The sequence below is a fragment of the Lissotriton vulgaris genome, chromosome 3_1 (assembly GCF_964263255.1).
Source record: "Lissotriton vulgaris chromosome 3_1, aLisVul1.2, whole genome shotgun sequence".
In the NCBI taxonomy this organism is placed as follows: Eukaryota; Metazoa; Chordata; class Amphibia; order Caudata; family Salamandridae; genus Lissotriton; species Lissotriton vulgaris.
In genome coordinates, this window is record NC_141689.1 from 511,730,531 (window position 1) to 511,747,776 (window position 17,246).

The following is a 17,246-nucleotide window of genomic DNA, read 5'->3' on the forward strand; positions in this document are numbered from 1 at the left end:
CATCGCCCACCGAACCTTTACGCATCTTTTGTTACGCGGGTCCCGCTGAGGGTGTGGGGCGCTACTAACAATGCACACGAGCTTACCACGTTCCCCTCTCCGTTTACACCTATTGCAGACAACCCGGACTTCACACCGGGGACTGCCCAGGGAGCCTTCGCACACTGGCGCGCTGCCGGATGCAGGGCTCTCTTCCATTTGTACGGGTCGGATGGAGTGCTCCCTTTTCAGAATCTCAAAGAGGAGTATCGGTTATCGGAGACCGATAGGATGCGCTACTGGCAGGTGCGTCACTGGGCTCTGCAGCCACAGGTGCGTGAACTGGCAAACAGGAAGTTACTGCCGTATGAGAAATGGTTGGTGACGCGCGCCTCGGATGCAAAGCTTATAACGGATCTTTATAAAATGTTACAGCTCCTCCCACCCATTTTCATAACCCCGGTAGAGAACGCTGGAACAGGGAGCTGGGTAGAACACTGAGCCATAAAGAATGGGACCAGATTTCGTACCGCGCACCACACTCCGCATATCATATAGGACTAACTGAAACATTCACCAAAGTGTCTCCATACTGGTATTACACCCCGGATCGGTTGCATGAGATGAATAGGCATATCGACAATACCTGTTGGCGGGAGTGTGGGCAACCTGGTACCCTGACATATGTCCTGTGGGAATGCCCGCTGTTGCACCCATACTGGAAGGAGGTGCTAGATGAGATCGATACCCACTTCGAGATAGAGTTGCCCCGCTTCCCAGCGTACGTCCTGTTGGGCTTACCCAACGGGTTGATGTATCCATTAAAATCGCGCAGGGGTAGACAAATTGCCATAGCACTGGGTTCCGCAGTTCAAAACATCCTAATACACTGGCGCACTACCACTGTTCCGTCCATCAAGGGTTGGCTACATAGATTGTGGCATGTCCTGGGCATGGGCATGGAGAAACTATCACTGATGATGGCTGGGGAGGTGGATCAATTCGAGGAGTTGTGGCAGCCCTTCCATGCACTACTGGCCACTGAGTTCAGGGTACTAACGTGTCCGAGGTACCTGAGACTGTTGAGTCTGACACCGCCGATAGACTTCACTGCTTAACATCCACAAGGCCAGGAAGTGCGAGGGGGAGGGGTGTGGGCAGAGTTAAGTAAGTTTAGCTGAACAAGACACTGGATGGGGGTAACGGAGAGGGGTAGGGGGGACAGGGTGGGGGGGAGTTGGGGGGGACAGTTTCTTTAAAATGGGAAGGGTACAGAGAATCTATTTCTACCTCAGGGTGCTGCTTAATGTTATTCGCATGGGAGCGGAGCTCACACAGCCTCTACTGCGTTTGCGGGATACTTGACACTACCTTGAGATGGGCTCCCGGGGCCACAGCACTAATGTCATTGCTTGAATGTCTTTCTTATCTTTGTACTCTTACAATAAAATACTTTAAACATAAAAACTGGCAAAACTGCTGTTCTAGTGGACAAACATCGACCGTCTTTAGCTGGAGGCGTATCTATTTCCACTGCTAGAATTTGTCACTCGAATATTTGCTTTCTCAAAGTTTTTAGGTGCTAGATTGAGGGTCACTGTTTTACACCTGGCACTGCAGCTTTGCCTGCATAGAAGCAGAGAATTGTTAACCATAACAGGCGCAGATGTACAAAATGTAGCTCAGTTGTATAGTAAAAGCAAATATTGCTTATATAGAAGATTAAATCGAAGGGAATACAGTGCATGCATTTCTTCTTACTTTATTTCGGAACATTTCTTGTTAATTGCTGTTCCCGCCCAAATGTGTTATGTTACAAAAGATACAAAGAGCACACCAACACCCTAAGGTCTCTAGGCACCAAAACAGAGGCGCATCAGATGGTGAACAGTTAGAGCTGAAGAGATGGGTTTTAATTTTTTATCCTGAAAAGAAGATGAGGTAGCGAGTGGTACACAGTTCCAAAGGAAGGCTACCATGTTTGGGTGCAAGTATAGAAAACACATTCCCTCCTACTCTTGAGCACCTAAAGCACTGGACAGGAAGAAGTCGGAGGCTAGATGAAGAACCATTACGGGGTGCACATTCTCAACCTTTAGGAGAGAAATGAAGGCACTGAGCTAGATCTAGATTCTTTAAACATGCAGAAGACGAGAGGCTCGAGAAAGAAGGCTAAATGACCAAGTTCTAAAGACAGGCGCTCCATCGATAACAACCCTCTTGGTCTTGTCCAGGTTACGTTTTAAGCAATGACTGTCCATCCAGTTTTATCTCTAACATGCAGTTTCTCAAACAAGGTAATTTTTTGGACGGCCATTTAAATGGAAGAGTATTTGGATATCATCCGCATAAACAAGGAGTTGAAAGCCATGAGAATGTATCAGAGAAAAAAGTTGTTAAACAGAGATTGAAAATATAAGGAGTAAGTTCAGATCTTTGAGGGACTTGGCATGTTGATATACTGAAGACAGAGAAAAAAACAAAAGCCTTGGACTGTTCAGGAACAGTGGTGAGTCCAATAAACTGCATGAATATCAAGTTTTTCAGATTGGACAGAAGTGTTGTGTGTTAAATGTAGTAAAGAAAATCAAAAAAAACTCAGGGAACTGACACTGTCAACATCAGCGCCCACCTGAAGCTCGTCAAGAGTGACAACTATGGTATATTCTGTGGCACGGCCGGGCAAAAATCCGCCTGGACATTGCCAAGAATGGACTGGGATTAAAGGAACGAGCACAAAGGTACAGACCCACGAGTTTCATGAATGTTTGCCGCAGCAAGTATTAATATAATATGGTGACATTTCGTAGGCATTGAAATAAACAAGTAAGGTTTTTTCAGGTGAGGCACAATCGTTCTGTGTCGAAGACTCTCAGCGAATGAGTGAGTACTTCAATTTCGTGAGCAAGTCTAGGACAATTCCGGGAAGACGCAAGGCCCGGATCAGAACTGGATTACTGGAGGTGGAAGGGCTAGTTACAGTTGGGATATCAGGGTGGATTTTTCCATTGATAAGAGGCTAAAATCAGAACCACCTGTCAGTGGAGGCGAGAACCTGAGAGGAGGTCCTAATATTATTGGCTACTGAATCAGAATCACATGTAAGTGAGATTTTATCAGTGAAAATTGTAGCACGTTAGTAGCAAAAGAATTTGAGATGGTGGAGAGAATCCCATAGCTGTACTGAATGAAGCAAGTGTGTTATGATTCTCAACAACAACAAAAAATTGCAAATATACGAATGGAATAATACTTCGGAGGACAAAATCGGCCCAGGCGCTGTAGCCTAGCAAGCTGGTTTTATATTCGGGTTTACTCTGGAAAAGAATTTAGTGAACCAAATGAATTGTGCTCTTTTTATTGTTTTTTTCTGCAAATTAATTTATTCATCAAACCACAGAGCCGTTCGGGCTTCACGCGGTGCATGTTTGTGTGACACAGCGAGAGACCTGTTCAAGCGCTGAAGTAATGAGCTCTCAATAAGTAGTTTAGCAGGGCTGACGAGACAGAGAAGGCATGCTAGGAAGAGAAGGAGGAAGGAAACTGATTTGGTTTTAGGTTCTTCCAGTTCCTCGTACTAAAAGAGGAGCAAGGTTATGAGGCAGGACGTATTTGAGACGATAGTCAGAACAACATTAGATAATAAATTAAATAATAATCAGACCGTAGTGTGTGAATTGTTGATGAGAAAAAAAATTACCTTATATGGGGCAGATGACTGCGACCGGGTGCATGCCTTAAGATGTTAATTTTTATCGTTATAGGAGGTTGATTAAGAGGGCTGACCCACATGCCCTCAGTGCAAGTTTATTGGTTTGTATTTATTTACGATGGTATTTTAATTATAGGAGGCAGTCTCATGCCAGACCGAAATAAAGGGAGGAAGCGCCGCTTGGGAGCTTTCTCAGCTTCGGCTGCTCACGCAGTGTCTGGATGGAATTTCCCCAGAGCGGGAAATGGAAGGAGGCGGATGACCGTGAACTTTTCAAACACAAAGGAAATATGGTTTGGGTTAAGAGATCCAGCTGGTGTCTGTTATTCTTGCCAAGTGATAACCACGTTCGTGTGCGCTCTATTCTCCAAGCACATTATAAAAATAAAAATCAAGTTTCATTTGAGAGCGGAGTTAATATTTTGCATGAAGTTAAACCAGGACACTTTGAAATGGCCCAACCTACTTTATCATCAGGCTCTTCAGATCTTTGTCTTCGCCTTCTCGTAAATCGAATTTTCTTGTGAGTGAAAGTGATATTTCCGTCTTCGCGAGCTGACTCAGGGCGCTTTCCTTGTTGGGGTCACTCGGGTCGACAGCGCTTTCCCCTGCAGAATAAGATGGGTTACCGGTGAAAACTGACTCACAGCATGGAAAGCAAGAGACACGGGAAACGTGATTGCTAGGACAGGCATGAAGCAGAGGACGATGGGTAATGGCTTCCATACTTCAGACTGTTCATGCCCGTCATCCATGGCCCTGGTCATACATTGTAAGATAGAGCAAACAAAATGACAACTGTGAAACGGTAGAAAATACGTATGTAATATCGGAGAACAACTAAGATGATCTTTTTAAACACGAAATTAGCCTTATTGATAACATGTTCTATTAACATGTTTATATCATATGAACTAAGGGCCAGATGTATCAAAGGGTTTTGCCCATTCTGTGTCTATGGAGAAATGTGTTGATACATATGGCCCTAAGTGCAGAGAGACTGAAGGAAAAAGAAAACGCTTCATGGCCTTTGAATTAGTCACTTTTTTGTTTTTTCACTGATCAAGGAATCCCTGTAGGCGGGGACTGTATATGAATGCCCCATGTTTGTGTTCAGGGATGATTCCACCTTGAAAACACTTCTCTCACCCCTAGTTGGTGAATCAGATTTTGGTTTTCCCACCATTCTTTAGCACTGAAGAAGGTGAGTAGATAAACATTTTCTTTAGATTCTGTAGTGTTTCAAACCCCCAGTAAGATACGGATTCTCTCCTCTTTCACAGTTACTATACTGCAATACTACTCTTTTCATTACTCTCCTCCTTTGATGCAACAGTGCAGAATCTTTTAACATAATCTTTGCCTTCACTCACGTGTTCTTTGATTCCAGGACCATGCTGTACTAATGTGCTGGATAATAATAAAAAATATGATTTGCTGTACTGCGAAAGGACAATACTAGGGTAGCAAGTGGCATATGGAAAACTTAACATGATTTTTTTAACCACTCTTTCACTCACAACAAAGTGTTCTTTCCATCACCAACTTGTATTTTTCAAATTCCTTCTTTCCCATCAGTTGTTAGCAAGTCTCACCACTGTTCTTTTTTTCCCCATTTTTGTTTTTTAAGCTGAAAATGCCCTTCCTCCCACAGCATCAACCCCAGTAATTGAAGATAGCTGCTAACCATGACCGGTTCACAGCTGGGTCATAAAAGTGGATGCACCTCATGTATTAATGTCATTTCAACCACCTACTAGGCACATCTCAGGTGGCTTCCATATCCCTCCGGCACATGGTACATCTTGTCAGGGCTAATTCCAAGCAATTCACCTACATGCAGCCATCTCTACCAGTAAAAAAAGGCATCGAGGTGTCAATTGATGTGCCAAGGCTGGCCTGGAATGAAATAGAAGTCTGGTGGCTCTGCAGACCTTGTTATGATGTCTCCCAGGGATCAAGCCATGACACAGGGCATTGGATGATCCATAAAAATGTGCAGTGGCCACTGATGAGTTGTGTAAACCAGTGGCCTCCAGCCCAATCCTTTTTATACCCTGCACTGCAGTCAAGACTTTGCACTATTGCCCACAAAGGTCCATGCCGGCAATATAAACAGAGGTGACCAGAAAAGAACACTTTGGATCATTTCCCATTAGTTGGGAACTATTTTAACCTTATGAGATGTGTAAAAGAGTAGGACGCAACCAACAGTCCATGGAGGACAGAGTATTCGCTCTGTGGTAGGTAACAGCCAAGAATTAGGAGTTTTATCTTGAAATTAACCAAGTAGATGTTTATGCTACTTTACTCTTGGAGAGCCAAATATTCCGTTTCAAAAAGAACGAGCAGTGGATGGAGCAAGGCCCCATTTTCCTTCACTTGGAACCAGACTGCTGTTGCTGTCTAACATTTCTACTAACCCAACACGTAGCCGATTGCCATTGTGGCATCTGGCTAGAGCAAGGTGAGCTGCACCTTTGCTTCTGCAGACAAGGTGGGTACCTGGGATACACAGGAGAAGCCATGATAGTTTTTTTGGGCTGCTCCTTGAATAGGCCAACTGAAAGGCACATTACATGCGCTACCAGAAACGCATAGCTTCAGGGCCGGCTCTAGGGCATAGAGACGGGTGCCACTGCACCGGGGGGCTGAATTTAGGCGAGGCGTTGTGTTTGCAAATATATTCTGGTTTTAAAAGCACCTGTTGCTACCTTCCTGGTCTCCAGCACTTTTCCGGCAACAATAAAAATGTTAAGATAACTCCGGTGATTAATGTTCCTTTTGGAGAAAGATTGGAGTTTTGTCTAGTGGAAGCTTTGACTCATCATAAGGTTACGCAGTGCATGTAATGTAAACTGGTCAGTGGTCTACTGCTTTTGTCGGACAGATCTTTTTGTTATTTGCAGTTTATAAATTATAATCCTAACACAGAAGAGTGAGCTATTAACTGTCATCAAAGAGCTGCATGCAAGGTATAAATTAAAGCATTATGGTTTCCCCCCCAGTCTTTCGTTAACCGAATGTTAAAAAAGTGTTAATTTGGGTTGAAATCAATTTTTAATGTTAAAGAGAACCCCAAATGATGGTGTTATGTTTTAAGATCTGAGTTTGTGCTTCTCCAGACCAAGCATCTTAAATTATCCTGCCTACCATGGATGACATGTGACTCCTACACCTTGTAGTTCTCTGTTGCATGCAACATTTTCTATACACTGGTTTACACATTTATGATTGACTGTCTCTGTGTAATGTGTGTGTAATGTAAAGTGCCCTGAAACCTTACAATGGTATAAGTGGCGCTAGAAAACAAAATAAATGTATCAGAGAGAGTGGTTATTGAGACTTGAGGGGCACTGTTAAAGGGTGGTAGTGAGAGAATCCGTGGTGGAGGTGGTTTTGGGGGGGCGCCAGAAAACACTGTTGCACCGGGCACCAGCAGCGCTAAAGCCGGCCCTACATAGCTTCATTGGGCAAGACTATACCTTGATTGACATCACAGTGTTCCTTAACCCGTTCCCAGCTTGCGTCGGCCGACACAAGCACTACCTCGCTGGAGCTGCGCACGTCCCTTGGCCGACACAGCCCCGCCCACTCTTTAATTCTCCCGCACTGCGGGAGAATTTGCCACGCAATTAAGGGGTTAATTCTTCTGTGAGCATTCATAAATAAATCCCATGAAAGGAGTAATATCAAGGGGCGTCCACAATACACTTATATGTCTACGTATTTAGAGCTTACCAACTATTTGAGCAGGTTGGTATTTTAATAATGTTGTTATTACACAACTGAAGGGTACACACTTTATTGCCTCGGAAAGAAGGGAGTGGGAATCCTGCAGTTTCGAAGCTTCTTCCCATTTGCCCCTAGGACTGACCTATGTCACCAGCTCACCGTTCACTTTCATTTTTACAGTTATACCAACTACTGAATAAACGTGTCCAATAAACTACTGAGGTGAGAGCACATATTGTAGAGCAAAACTGTGGAAAACATTTTAGAAAAAAGGATAAAACAGAGTTAAACTGTTGGAAACCCAGGACCTTTGCACAATCATGGGGTGGGGGATGTCACTTAGAAGACACACATTATGGCAACACGATCATATTATTCTTTGAATAAGATGCAATAACATTTCTAGGTATAATCGAGTTTAAATGTTGCTAATAAATATTGCTCAGAATACGGCGCCGTCAGAGAGCATCATGAATCCTGCACGCAGCAGCACGCGCAACGCTTGCGTCACTCACCGAGGAAGGCCTCCACGTCAGGGACCGCGCCGAGCGCCTCCAGGAGTTCATGCAGCACGTCATTGTGGTCTGGAGAAATGGCGTCCTGGTGCTCCAAGAGCAGCTGTAAACGACAAGTGGATAAATGACGTCATTAGTATGTGGTTAGGAACACGCCCACTCTGTAGTTTACATTCCTAGGGTCCTTGGACTCACGTGCCATTTTAACAAATACAACTGTACACACCAGCATGCAACACAGAACGTAGAAAAAATGTGTAGTAGCTTTCCACTACAAACAGAGGAAAGACAAGGTCCTCACATGGCTGAAATCAGGCTATTATCCGATAAAACAAAGTTTGCCCGATGAGTTGTACTGAGTGCTTTAAATGGGAAATTAGAAGTGCCGGTACTCACTAATTAGACTGGGTGGGTAGTTAGGGGCGTGGCTGGGGGCTAGGAATCTAACAATAACCACATTTGTAAGCTTTAATGCAAATTCTCTGATTGTCATGTAAAGCGCTTAAATGCCCATGGGCCAAATTCGCGCAATGTCAAACGGCCTCCTTACACAAGAATCATGGCAAGCATCAGCTTCGATGTCATACGTGCAGAGCCTAATTTTTGGCAGTTTGATATTGCGCGAATTTGGGCCATGGGCATTTAAGAGCTTTACATGACAGTCAGAGCATTTGCATTAAAGCTTACTTTCTCTACGCACACCTTGTTAAGGGAGTTGTCCAGAATCACAGGATGATGAGCCGATGTCTGGATTCGAACCTCGTTCTCCAGTTCCACTGTCGGCATATCTGACCATATCCTCATCTGGTTGCGATGCCAATGAGAACCTACCACTGCAGGGAATACACAGCTGTTGCCAGCCAGAGCAGCACATAAACACGCTTCATCTGAAAGGGTCATTTTCAGTTTTTGCGTTGCAGATACCCGTACTTCAGGGCCTGAGCCTTGCAGGTTATGGGAGTACCGGTACTCTTCTTACCCGAAAATAAGTACCGGTACTCCAGAGAAGAAAACTGAGAAGGGCCTGTACTCAGTACCAGTGAGTACTGGCCCATTTAAAGCACTGATTGTACTGCAGCATTTCAGGTGAACAAGCCCACAGTTTCACAGGGAGAGCCGAGCCAAGAAAGTCTGTCTCGGATGTTAGAGCCGGTGCCCGAGCCGAGCTCTGAAAATGTGTTATGAAAATCATACAGCAATCTACATAAAGTTTCTTCAAAGTTGATAACAAATATTTAACTTAAGGAAGCCTTCATATTTATAGGGGAACGTTATAGCAGTGCACCGGGACATATTTATTAAAATGGTTTAGCCTGAATTCACATATTCGGAAGCGCTTTCATATGAAAAAAAAGAGTTTTGGATAAAATAAAATATTTGTCTAAGGTCACACAGTTTAAGCATGGAAGCCGCGATTTATCCAATTTTTCTGGGTTCATTTTGTGCAAATTGTGCAAATGAACTAGCAAATGGGTATCTCTTTGTTTTCCTTATGTTAAGGCTTTGTTTTTTACCCTTTAGTGCATTCTTATGAAGTTTTTAAAAAAACAGCGCCAATTCGACCCGTGGCGAGCTTCATGCATGAGCACCAGTTACATTACACAAGGTCACATACATTGTTTATAGGCATGGGGAGATTAAGTGATTTGCCCAGAATTCCCTGGTTCCCGAGTTTTACAGTCGGCAGCTCTGGCAGTAACTGGTGACATCACATGCCGGGCAGAGAGAGGGAGGCAGGAGCTTCACGAAAGCACGGCTTGTATTGAGCTGGAGGTTCCGACAAGACTTCGAGCTGAGCCTGAGGTGGGTTTCAGGCTCGAGTTTTCAGTGGATCGCGCACCTCTAGCGAGAACAGCACACGCAAGCGTGAGGAGTTATGAAGTATCAGGTTATTTTAGACAGTACAATCTAGCACAAAGCGTTGCAGCTCAAATCACATTTTGCACCGGGCATTTGTGGCACTTTTGCACCCAATTTATAAATTGGTGTTAAAATGAGGAATAACTTGAATAACAATACTTTTGCCAATTTTTGTGCATTGTTACATCTATCATAATGGTTTACAAGGGCTGTTACTCAAGATAGGAACTTGTGGTAAATGCTTGTATTGTGCCCTAGTCTACTGATAGGCACTAGTGAAACAAGCACTGGTAAATGTCAAAAGAATATAGCTTTTGTTTGGCGCTTGCACGCAGACACACAACATTCATGCACACTTAGGCATACATCTCATTCATGCATACATGCATACAGAGCAATATACCTTCATATTGCCACCACAAGAGATATGCAGATACCTAAGCACTTAGACAACAACCAAACACTGATCAATACCGAACACACACAGTCTGGAAGCACACAGGCCTGCAGTGCACACAGAGATCGATGCCAATTCAATCAATTGAAGAATAGAAACACTGCAATTACAGAATTCACAGGCTTATTAAATGAACAACCAGGACTAGAAACAAGGTATATCGTGCTCCTGTTAGAAATGGGATTTCTGGCTAGGTGAGACTTGTGCCAAAGCGAGGCAGAAACCACCACTCTAGTCAGGATAAGGGAGATACACTTTTAAAATAACCCCTGCTCACCCCCTTGGTAGCTTTGCACGAGCAGCCAGGCTTATCTTAGAGGCAGTGTGTAAAGCATTTGCACATAACCAACAGTAAAACAGGGTACACACTACAAAAGGACACCACACCAGGTTAGAAAAATATCAAATTTTTATATACTTAAGACAAGACCAAATACTATAAAACTCCACAATACTATACTTAAAATTTCACAGTTCCAAAAATAAAATGGATTAAAAAGAGTTCCTTGTGTGGATAGCTCCGTCCAGCCTACCACGGCGCCATGAACAACAAATCCAACAGTTCTGGCTGGTTGCGGGGTCGCAGGACAGCTACGGTGTCGGGAAGACCCGCAAACAGTACCTGTGAGAAGTGCAGGGCGCTGAGACCCTAAAAGTTATTCGTGTTGCAGGCCGAGCTCCTCTCTGGTGGAATCAGGAGCGCTGGTGCCGCAGGCTCCAGGTGCTGCGGTGTGAAGTGCAGCGGTGCGGCGTGTGGTACCCCCAGGTCGCGGTGCGAGCAGCGGCTTGGTGGCGGCATCAGATGGCATCATCGGTGAGACCAGGGTCGCAGTGCGAGAATGCGGTGCCTGCCACGGTGCTAGCAGGCCACGGTGCAAGCAGCGACATTGTCGTTGCTGAAGCGCTGTCGTCGGCTGATGAACTGGAGTCGATGGTGCCGGCGTCGGTAGGCCAAGGCTGCGGTGCGGGATGAGGGTGGTGCATCGTGTGCAACGTGTGCCCTCGAACCACGGTGCAAGCAGAGGCTTTGATTTTGGCGGGAAGTGGCGGCGTCAGGCAGGCCAAGGCTTCCTCGTGAAGCAAGGCGGTGTGGAGAGCGGTGCCCACAGGTCGCGGTGCGAGCAGAGGCTCGGTGGTGGCATCAACAGGCTTCGTCAGTGAGATGAGATTTGCGGTGAGGCGTTGCGGCGGTGCTCTCTGCGGTGCCAAAGCTTCGGCGTGAAGCAAGGCGGTGTGGAGTGCGGTGCCCCCAGGTTGCAGTGCAAGCAGCGACTCGGTGGCGGCATCAACAGGCGTCGTCGGTGAGACCAAGGTTGCGGTGCAGAGTTGCAGCGGTGGCCTCTGCAGTGCCTTCAGGACACTGAGTCGGCAGCAGCGTCGTAGACGACGTTGAGTTGCTTTTCCTGTGTTTATAGCACAAAACACACAGTCCCCAGTGCTGCGGACAGAAGAGCTTGAAGTCTTTGTTGTTCCTGAGACTTTGTGAACAGGGGGCAAGCTCTACCTCAAGCCCTTGGAGAGACTCACAAATTGGATTGTAGAAAGTCCAGTCCAGGCCTTTCACTGCCCAAGACAGAAGCAGCCACTGCAGGTCAGCCCCGGAAAGAACCCAGCAAAGCAGTCATTCCTTTTAGCAGCTTCTCCAGCACGTCTTCAGTGCAGTCTTCTTGATCCTGATGAGTTCTAAAGTTCAGGGGTCTGGGACCCAGTATTTATGTCCAAAAATCCTTTGATCTTTTAGGCATAGGGTATGTGTGCCCGGCCAGAACCAGTTGGGCCTTCTCTGATGTGAATTCCTGGCAGGAGGTGGAGAAGGCATTTGTCAGAGGCAGACCAGGCCCTTTGAGGTGCAAGGAAATCTCCTCCCCCTTCCCCCATCGTAGCCCAGCTCTATACAGCCCTTTCCTGACCTACCTAGTCCATCTGGAGCCCCTCTGGCCTCTCAGCCTTCTGTCATCCAAAACCCAGACAGGCAATCCACATTCCAGCAGAGGCACACGGGATGACTGAGCAAGAAAATACCCACTTTCTAAAAGTGGTATTTTCAAATGCAGAATGTAAAAATCACCTTCACTAGAAGATGCATCTTTAGATTCTAAGTTCAGGCACACTAAATTTTATTTTCTTACCGAATTCCCTGGGCCAGTTATGTTAGTAAGATGTTGTAAACAAACCTCCCATTCTATCCTATGGGGAACTGGTAGTCTTGCAATAGTGAAACCCGAAATTGGCTGTAATTCACTATTAGGACATGGCACAAACACCAGGGCATGTCCTACCTTTCCCATACATTGCACCCTGCCCACAGGTGTACCTTGGGGACTACCTGAGGGATGTCTGACATGTAAGAAAAGGGAAGGTTAGGGACCAGCCAGTGGGTGCACTGGCCTAGTCAACATGGCAGTTACAAACTACACACAGACTCTAGAATGGCAGGTCTGAGTTACCGTTTTCAGGGCTACTCACGGGGGTGGCACAACCAGTGCTGCAGGCTCCCGGGTAGCATTTGATTCACCGGCCCTGGAACACGCAGTGCACTTTACTAGGGGCTAACAGGTACATCAAATATCCAATCATGTTAACACCAATCCATAACACAATTTACACAGGGAGCATATGCTCTTTAGCACTGATTAGCAGTGGTTAAGTGCCCAGAGTCCTAAAACCAACTCAAAAAAGTCAGGAAAAAATAGGAGGAAGAAGCAAAAAGTTTGGGGACAACCCTGCAAAAAGGGCCATTTCCAACACAATATGTTCACATTTTAAACAATGGGAGGGAGCCGCGCGGCCCACCTCCTGGATCATACACAGCCCCGGGGACTACCACCTCTCTGAGGCCTGTTGCCATTACAGAAGTGGGGTGCCACACAGCCTCCCTCCTGGAGCCAGAAATTGCCATGGGAGCCGCCACCCCCCAGGGCCCACTCCTGCTATGCCCCTGGCAGGGAAAGAAATGAAACCTTTGCTTCCAGTGGGCGGGAGCACTTTCACAGTTCCCACCCGCTGAAACCGCTGTGTTCACTTTTGCTTGGTGGGAGCTATCAAAGTTCCTGCCAAGCAAAAGCGAACGGCTATGTCCTGGGGGTGGGCCTGCCGGGACATAGCAGGAGCCAACGCCAGGCGGTGGTGGTCATCAGGCCATGTATGGCTCCAGAAAGGGTGCCACACCGACCCCCTCCTTTTTCATGGGCTGCCCTAGGAAGATGGTGTTCCCTGGTGCCCTATGTGGCCCTGGTACAAGTGCTGTGCAGCACCTCTCCCATTTTAAAAATACATATGTGGCCCGACGAGGTGGAGGTCTCCAGGGGTGCCCGCGGTGCCCCCATTGTGTTATTGAGCCACGGGGAGGAGGTGGTTTCCAGGGCTCGGGGTCCGTGCTGCCCCTCCCCCATCTGTGTTGGTTTACCCCCGGGGAGGTGGTGGTCCTTGGTGATTGAGGGAGTGGGGTGGAGGGGCTCCTGCGGTCCCCCCATCAATATTTGTTTAGCACCGGGGAGGTAATGGTTCCCGGGGCTCATCAAGCCACAGGAGGGGAGATCCATGTGCCCCCTTATTTTTTCACAAATAAAGCCATGGGGGGGTCCCTGGGGCTTCAAGAGCCTAAGTTGGGGGGAGGGGGGGCATTCAACCTCCTTTTTTTTTTAAGAACTGCCCCCTTTACTTGGCTCACCCGGGGGCTATATTCAAAACAAGCGTGGGAGCCTGCAACTTTTGGGTTTTTTTGCTGGAAATTTCCACACATTTGCGACAAACATTTTCTTAAAAAAAAAAAAATGATTTTTTGACCTGCTGTGGTCCCTTTGGGACCCAAGGCACAGGTTCGAGATATTCCTAACCTGCCTCTTTTTTTTTTTGTTGGACTCGGCTGAATCAGAGTGCCAAACAGGCTGCCAATGACTTCCTGTTTGAAGTGTTGGCAGCCAATCAGAGCTCTGCATTTCCCTGCAAAAGCTTGTTAATATTCACAAATTAACCACGATTGCAGATAAACAAATTTGGATTTCCTTAAATTTTTCAACAACTACTGAATGGATTAACACTGCATAACTGAAATCGACCTTCCTTCCTGCCAAATTTGATGCAATTCCGTCCAGTGGATTGGGCTACAGTCATGTCTAAAGCGCCTATGGGAAACACACTTTTTCTTTTTTACCCCCCTTTTTTTCAGCCCCTGCTTGACAGATCATCCTGAAACGTTCCAGGCACAACAAGACTCAGTAGGACACTTTTTCTAGAAAATGTCATCGAACGATGCCAAAGATATAGGCAAGTCAAAAAACGCTTTATCTATCAAAATATGGTCCTTCCTAACTATAAGTACCTACTGGCAAACACCAGTAGGTAATGTATGAATGTATATATTATATTTATATATCATGTGATCAAGGCAGGGATCTGCCGAAACACGTCGTTCTGGAATAAAGTAAAATAGTACCAAACCTGGGTGTACGCTCGTCTTTCAGTTGGAAGTAGCTGTGCGAGGTTTGTGAGATATATATATGTATATATATATCTCAAGGCTCGATAGGGTGACCAACAATAAGTAGCACTCGAGCAAACACCTGCTTTTCCCCAATAAAAGCCTTTATTGGAACGCACAACTTCCATCTTAGTCCATTATGCACACAACTGCAGCCTGACGCGTTTCGTGGATTTTCACTTCCTCAGAGGCTGTAACGGAGCGCTGCGTGCCACACCCTCTTTTATCTCTATTCGTACGCTGAATTCAGCTGCTCAAATGAGACTGTACGTATGATTTCTGGGAGGAGTGGTTCGCAATTTGTAGTCCACAGATGGATGCTCCTGTTGTAGCAATTATCAAAACTCTGGATGAGCCCCAAGACGCCAAGTTGTGCTCGAGTACTGCTTATTGTTGGTCACCCCATCGAGCCTTGAGGTTTAAAATGACCAAATTCGGAAAACACTTAAACGACATTGGCAAATTGGGAAAAATGACCCTGTCATAGGAAGCACAGTTAGCAAACAGCCACAGATCACCTACAGGAAGGCGCACTCCCTGAAAGATATGCTGGTCAGGAGTTACTTGGGGGCTCCCAAGAAACAAACATGGTTACACGAACAGAGGGGCTTTTTTAAATGTGGGAAATGCAAGGCATGTGGGACTAGAAAAAATGTGAAATCATACCCATTACCCACGGGAAAACTGAGCCTATTAGCAAATGTATGAATTGTAACAGTGATTTCTGTGTCTATGTGATTGTGTGCCCATGTGGTAAGTTCTACGTAGGCAGCACCTTTTTCCCCATCAAGAAACGCATCCTAGAACACATGAGGGAAATCAAGAATGTTGATGAAAACTATGCGACAGCGCGACATTGGCTACGTCATCACAACAAAGATGCTAAATGTTTTTCATTTTTTGGCATTGACAGAGTACCAGCTAACCCCAGAGGGGGCGATAGAGTCAAACAGCTATGAATTCTGGAATCACAGTAGATCATCCGCCTCGACTCTCAGAATCCTTTTGGTCTGAATGAAGATGAGGAGTTATACGTCCACATTGGATGAGTACTCAGCGTCTTGTTCATTTATGTTCCACCTCCCTTTCTGTTTCTGGGTTTCCTGCTGTTGTGATCGCTGATTTCTATGGCCATACTGTCTCACGGGAGAGGGCTCTCTACTCTGATGTCACAGACAGGCAATTGCAATTTTACAAGTTAGCATAGTTTACCCTTCCATGGTTTCATCCCTGGGCCACGGACACAGCTCTGCATATATCTCTACTGAGAAATCACATTCTCACATAATTATGTCAAATATCACAAAATCCGTCCTAGGGGCGTCTCATTTCCCCCTCCCCCTTTTTCCGCTCCCCCCCTTCTTTCCTGAATTTACCTTGGTTACTTTTTTCTGCAAACCTAAATAAAAATAATTTTGCGCATCACACCACCGCTCACCACTGTATTACCCTTAGTTAAACCACCATATTTACAGGGTTGTGAATAGCTAGAATTAGGGTCACTTTTCGCACAAATTCCTGCATTAGGAGCATGGGTTGTTCCAATGCCACTTTGTACCTTAGGGACACCTATTTTACACTCACTTGGATAGGGACCTACGTCGCAAAACAAGAGGAACTCAAGCATATAGGAATTCTATTTTTATTTTTATATTTGTATTTGTTTTATTTATTTTATCTGATACTAGCTTGTGTAAATTTGTCACAATAGGAATTGCACTGCTCGAGATAATACCAAGTGAACTCGCTGGACTGCCAGAATAGACTAGCATGATCTATAGTTGCAATATTCCTATCTGTACCTCTGTATACAAATGTGCCTTCGGCCACTTGGCCTAGTTTGTCCTCTGCTGGCGAATGTTCCATGAGTCAAAATGCACTGAGCCACTTGGCTGTATTTTCTCAAGCTCTATGACATGAAATAGTAGCACTGTGTATTTGTAGACTGTTGCATTCCTAAACTAGGTAACAACTGTTAATATTTTCTACAATAATGTAAATAGTTTTTATAAATGTTTATTTTCATTTACAAATTCATGTGATTTCGTTTGCAATAACAAGATGTATTGTTATGCTCCAACTCGTTGCTTGAGTTTTAAGTATGATGAGCAAAACTCTGGAAACATGCTATCACGGGGGCTCCGGCTGTGGAGGTGCGCATCGCCAGTAAATTCAAGACGGGACCGGCATAGTCGGGACCACTTGACTCATGCGCTGGCATTACATGAATATATTTGGGAAGGCGAAATTCCGTCCTGGGGCCCACTGGAGGGCTTTGAAATGTATAATTGTCCTATAATCGGGATGAATGCAGGCAGAACCACCGGAGGTAAAAAATTTGCAACATTTTCAAACATGTCCCAGTGTGCACTGTGAATGAAATCCACTGGGAAAGGCACACTGGAGTCCTGTAAAATGAGTGAACACGCAGGGAACTGTGTTTAAGCAAGCAACTTCCTGTCTGCTCGTGCCCTCCTCTGAGGAAGAAGCGTAGAAGCTTCGAAACAT

The 17,246-nt window shown here is 45.6% G+C and overlaps 1 protein-coding gene across 2 annotated transcripts in view; it reads right to left on the bottom strand.

Annotated features, from left to right (window-relative positions):
• Positions 1-17,246, bottom strand: part of IQGAP2 (IQ motif containing GTPase activating protein 2) — a 1,114,959-nt gene that overhangs the window by 65,117 nt on the left and 1,032,596 nt on the right. For both annotated transcript variants that reach the window (XM_086960756.1, XM_086960757.1), the window contains 2 exons: positions 7,942-8,044; positions 4,158-4,299 (listed from right to left, as the gene is read on the bottom strand). In XM_086960756.1, the coding sequence (XP_086816882.1) occupies positions 4,158-4,299; positions 7,942-8,044 (245 nt within the window). The remainder of the gene's footprint in view (positions 1-4,157; positions 4,300-7,941; positions 8,045-17,246) is intronic.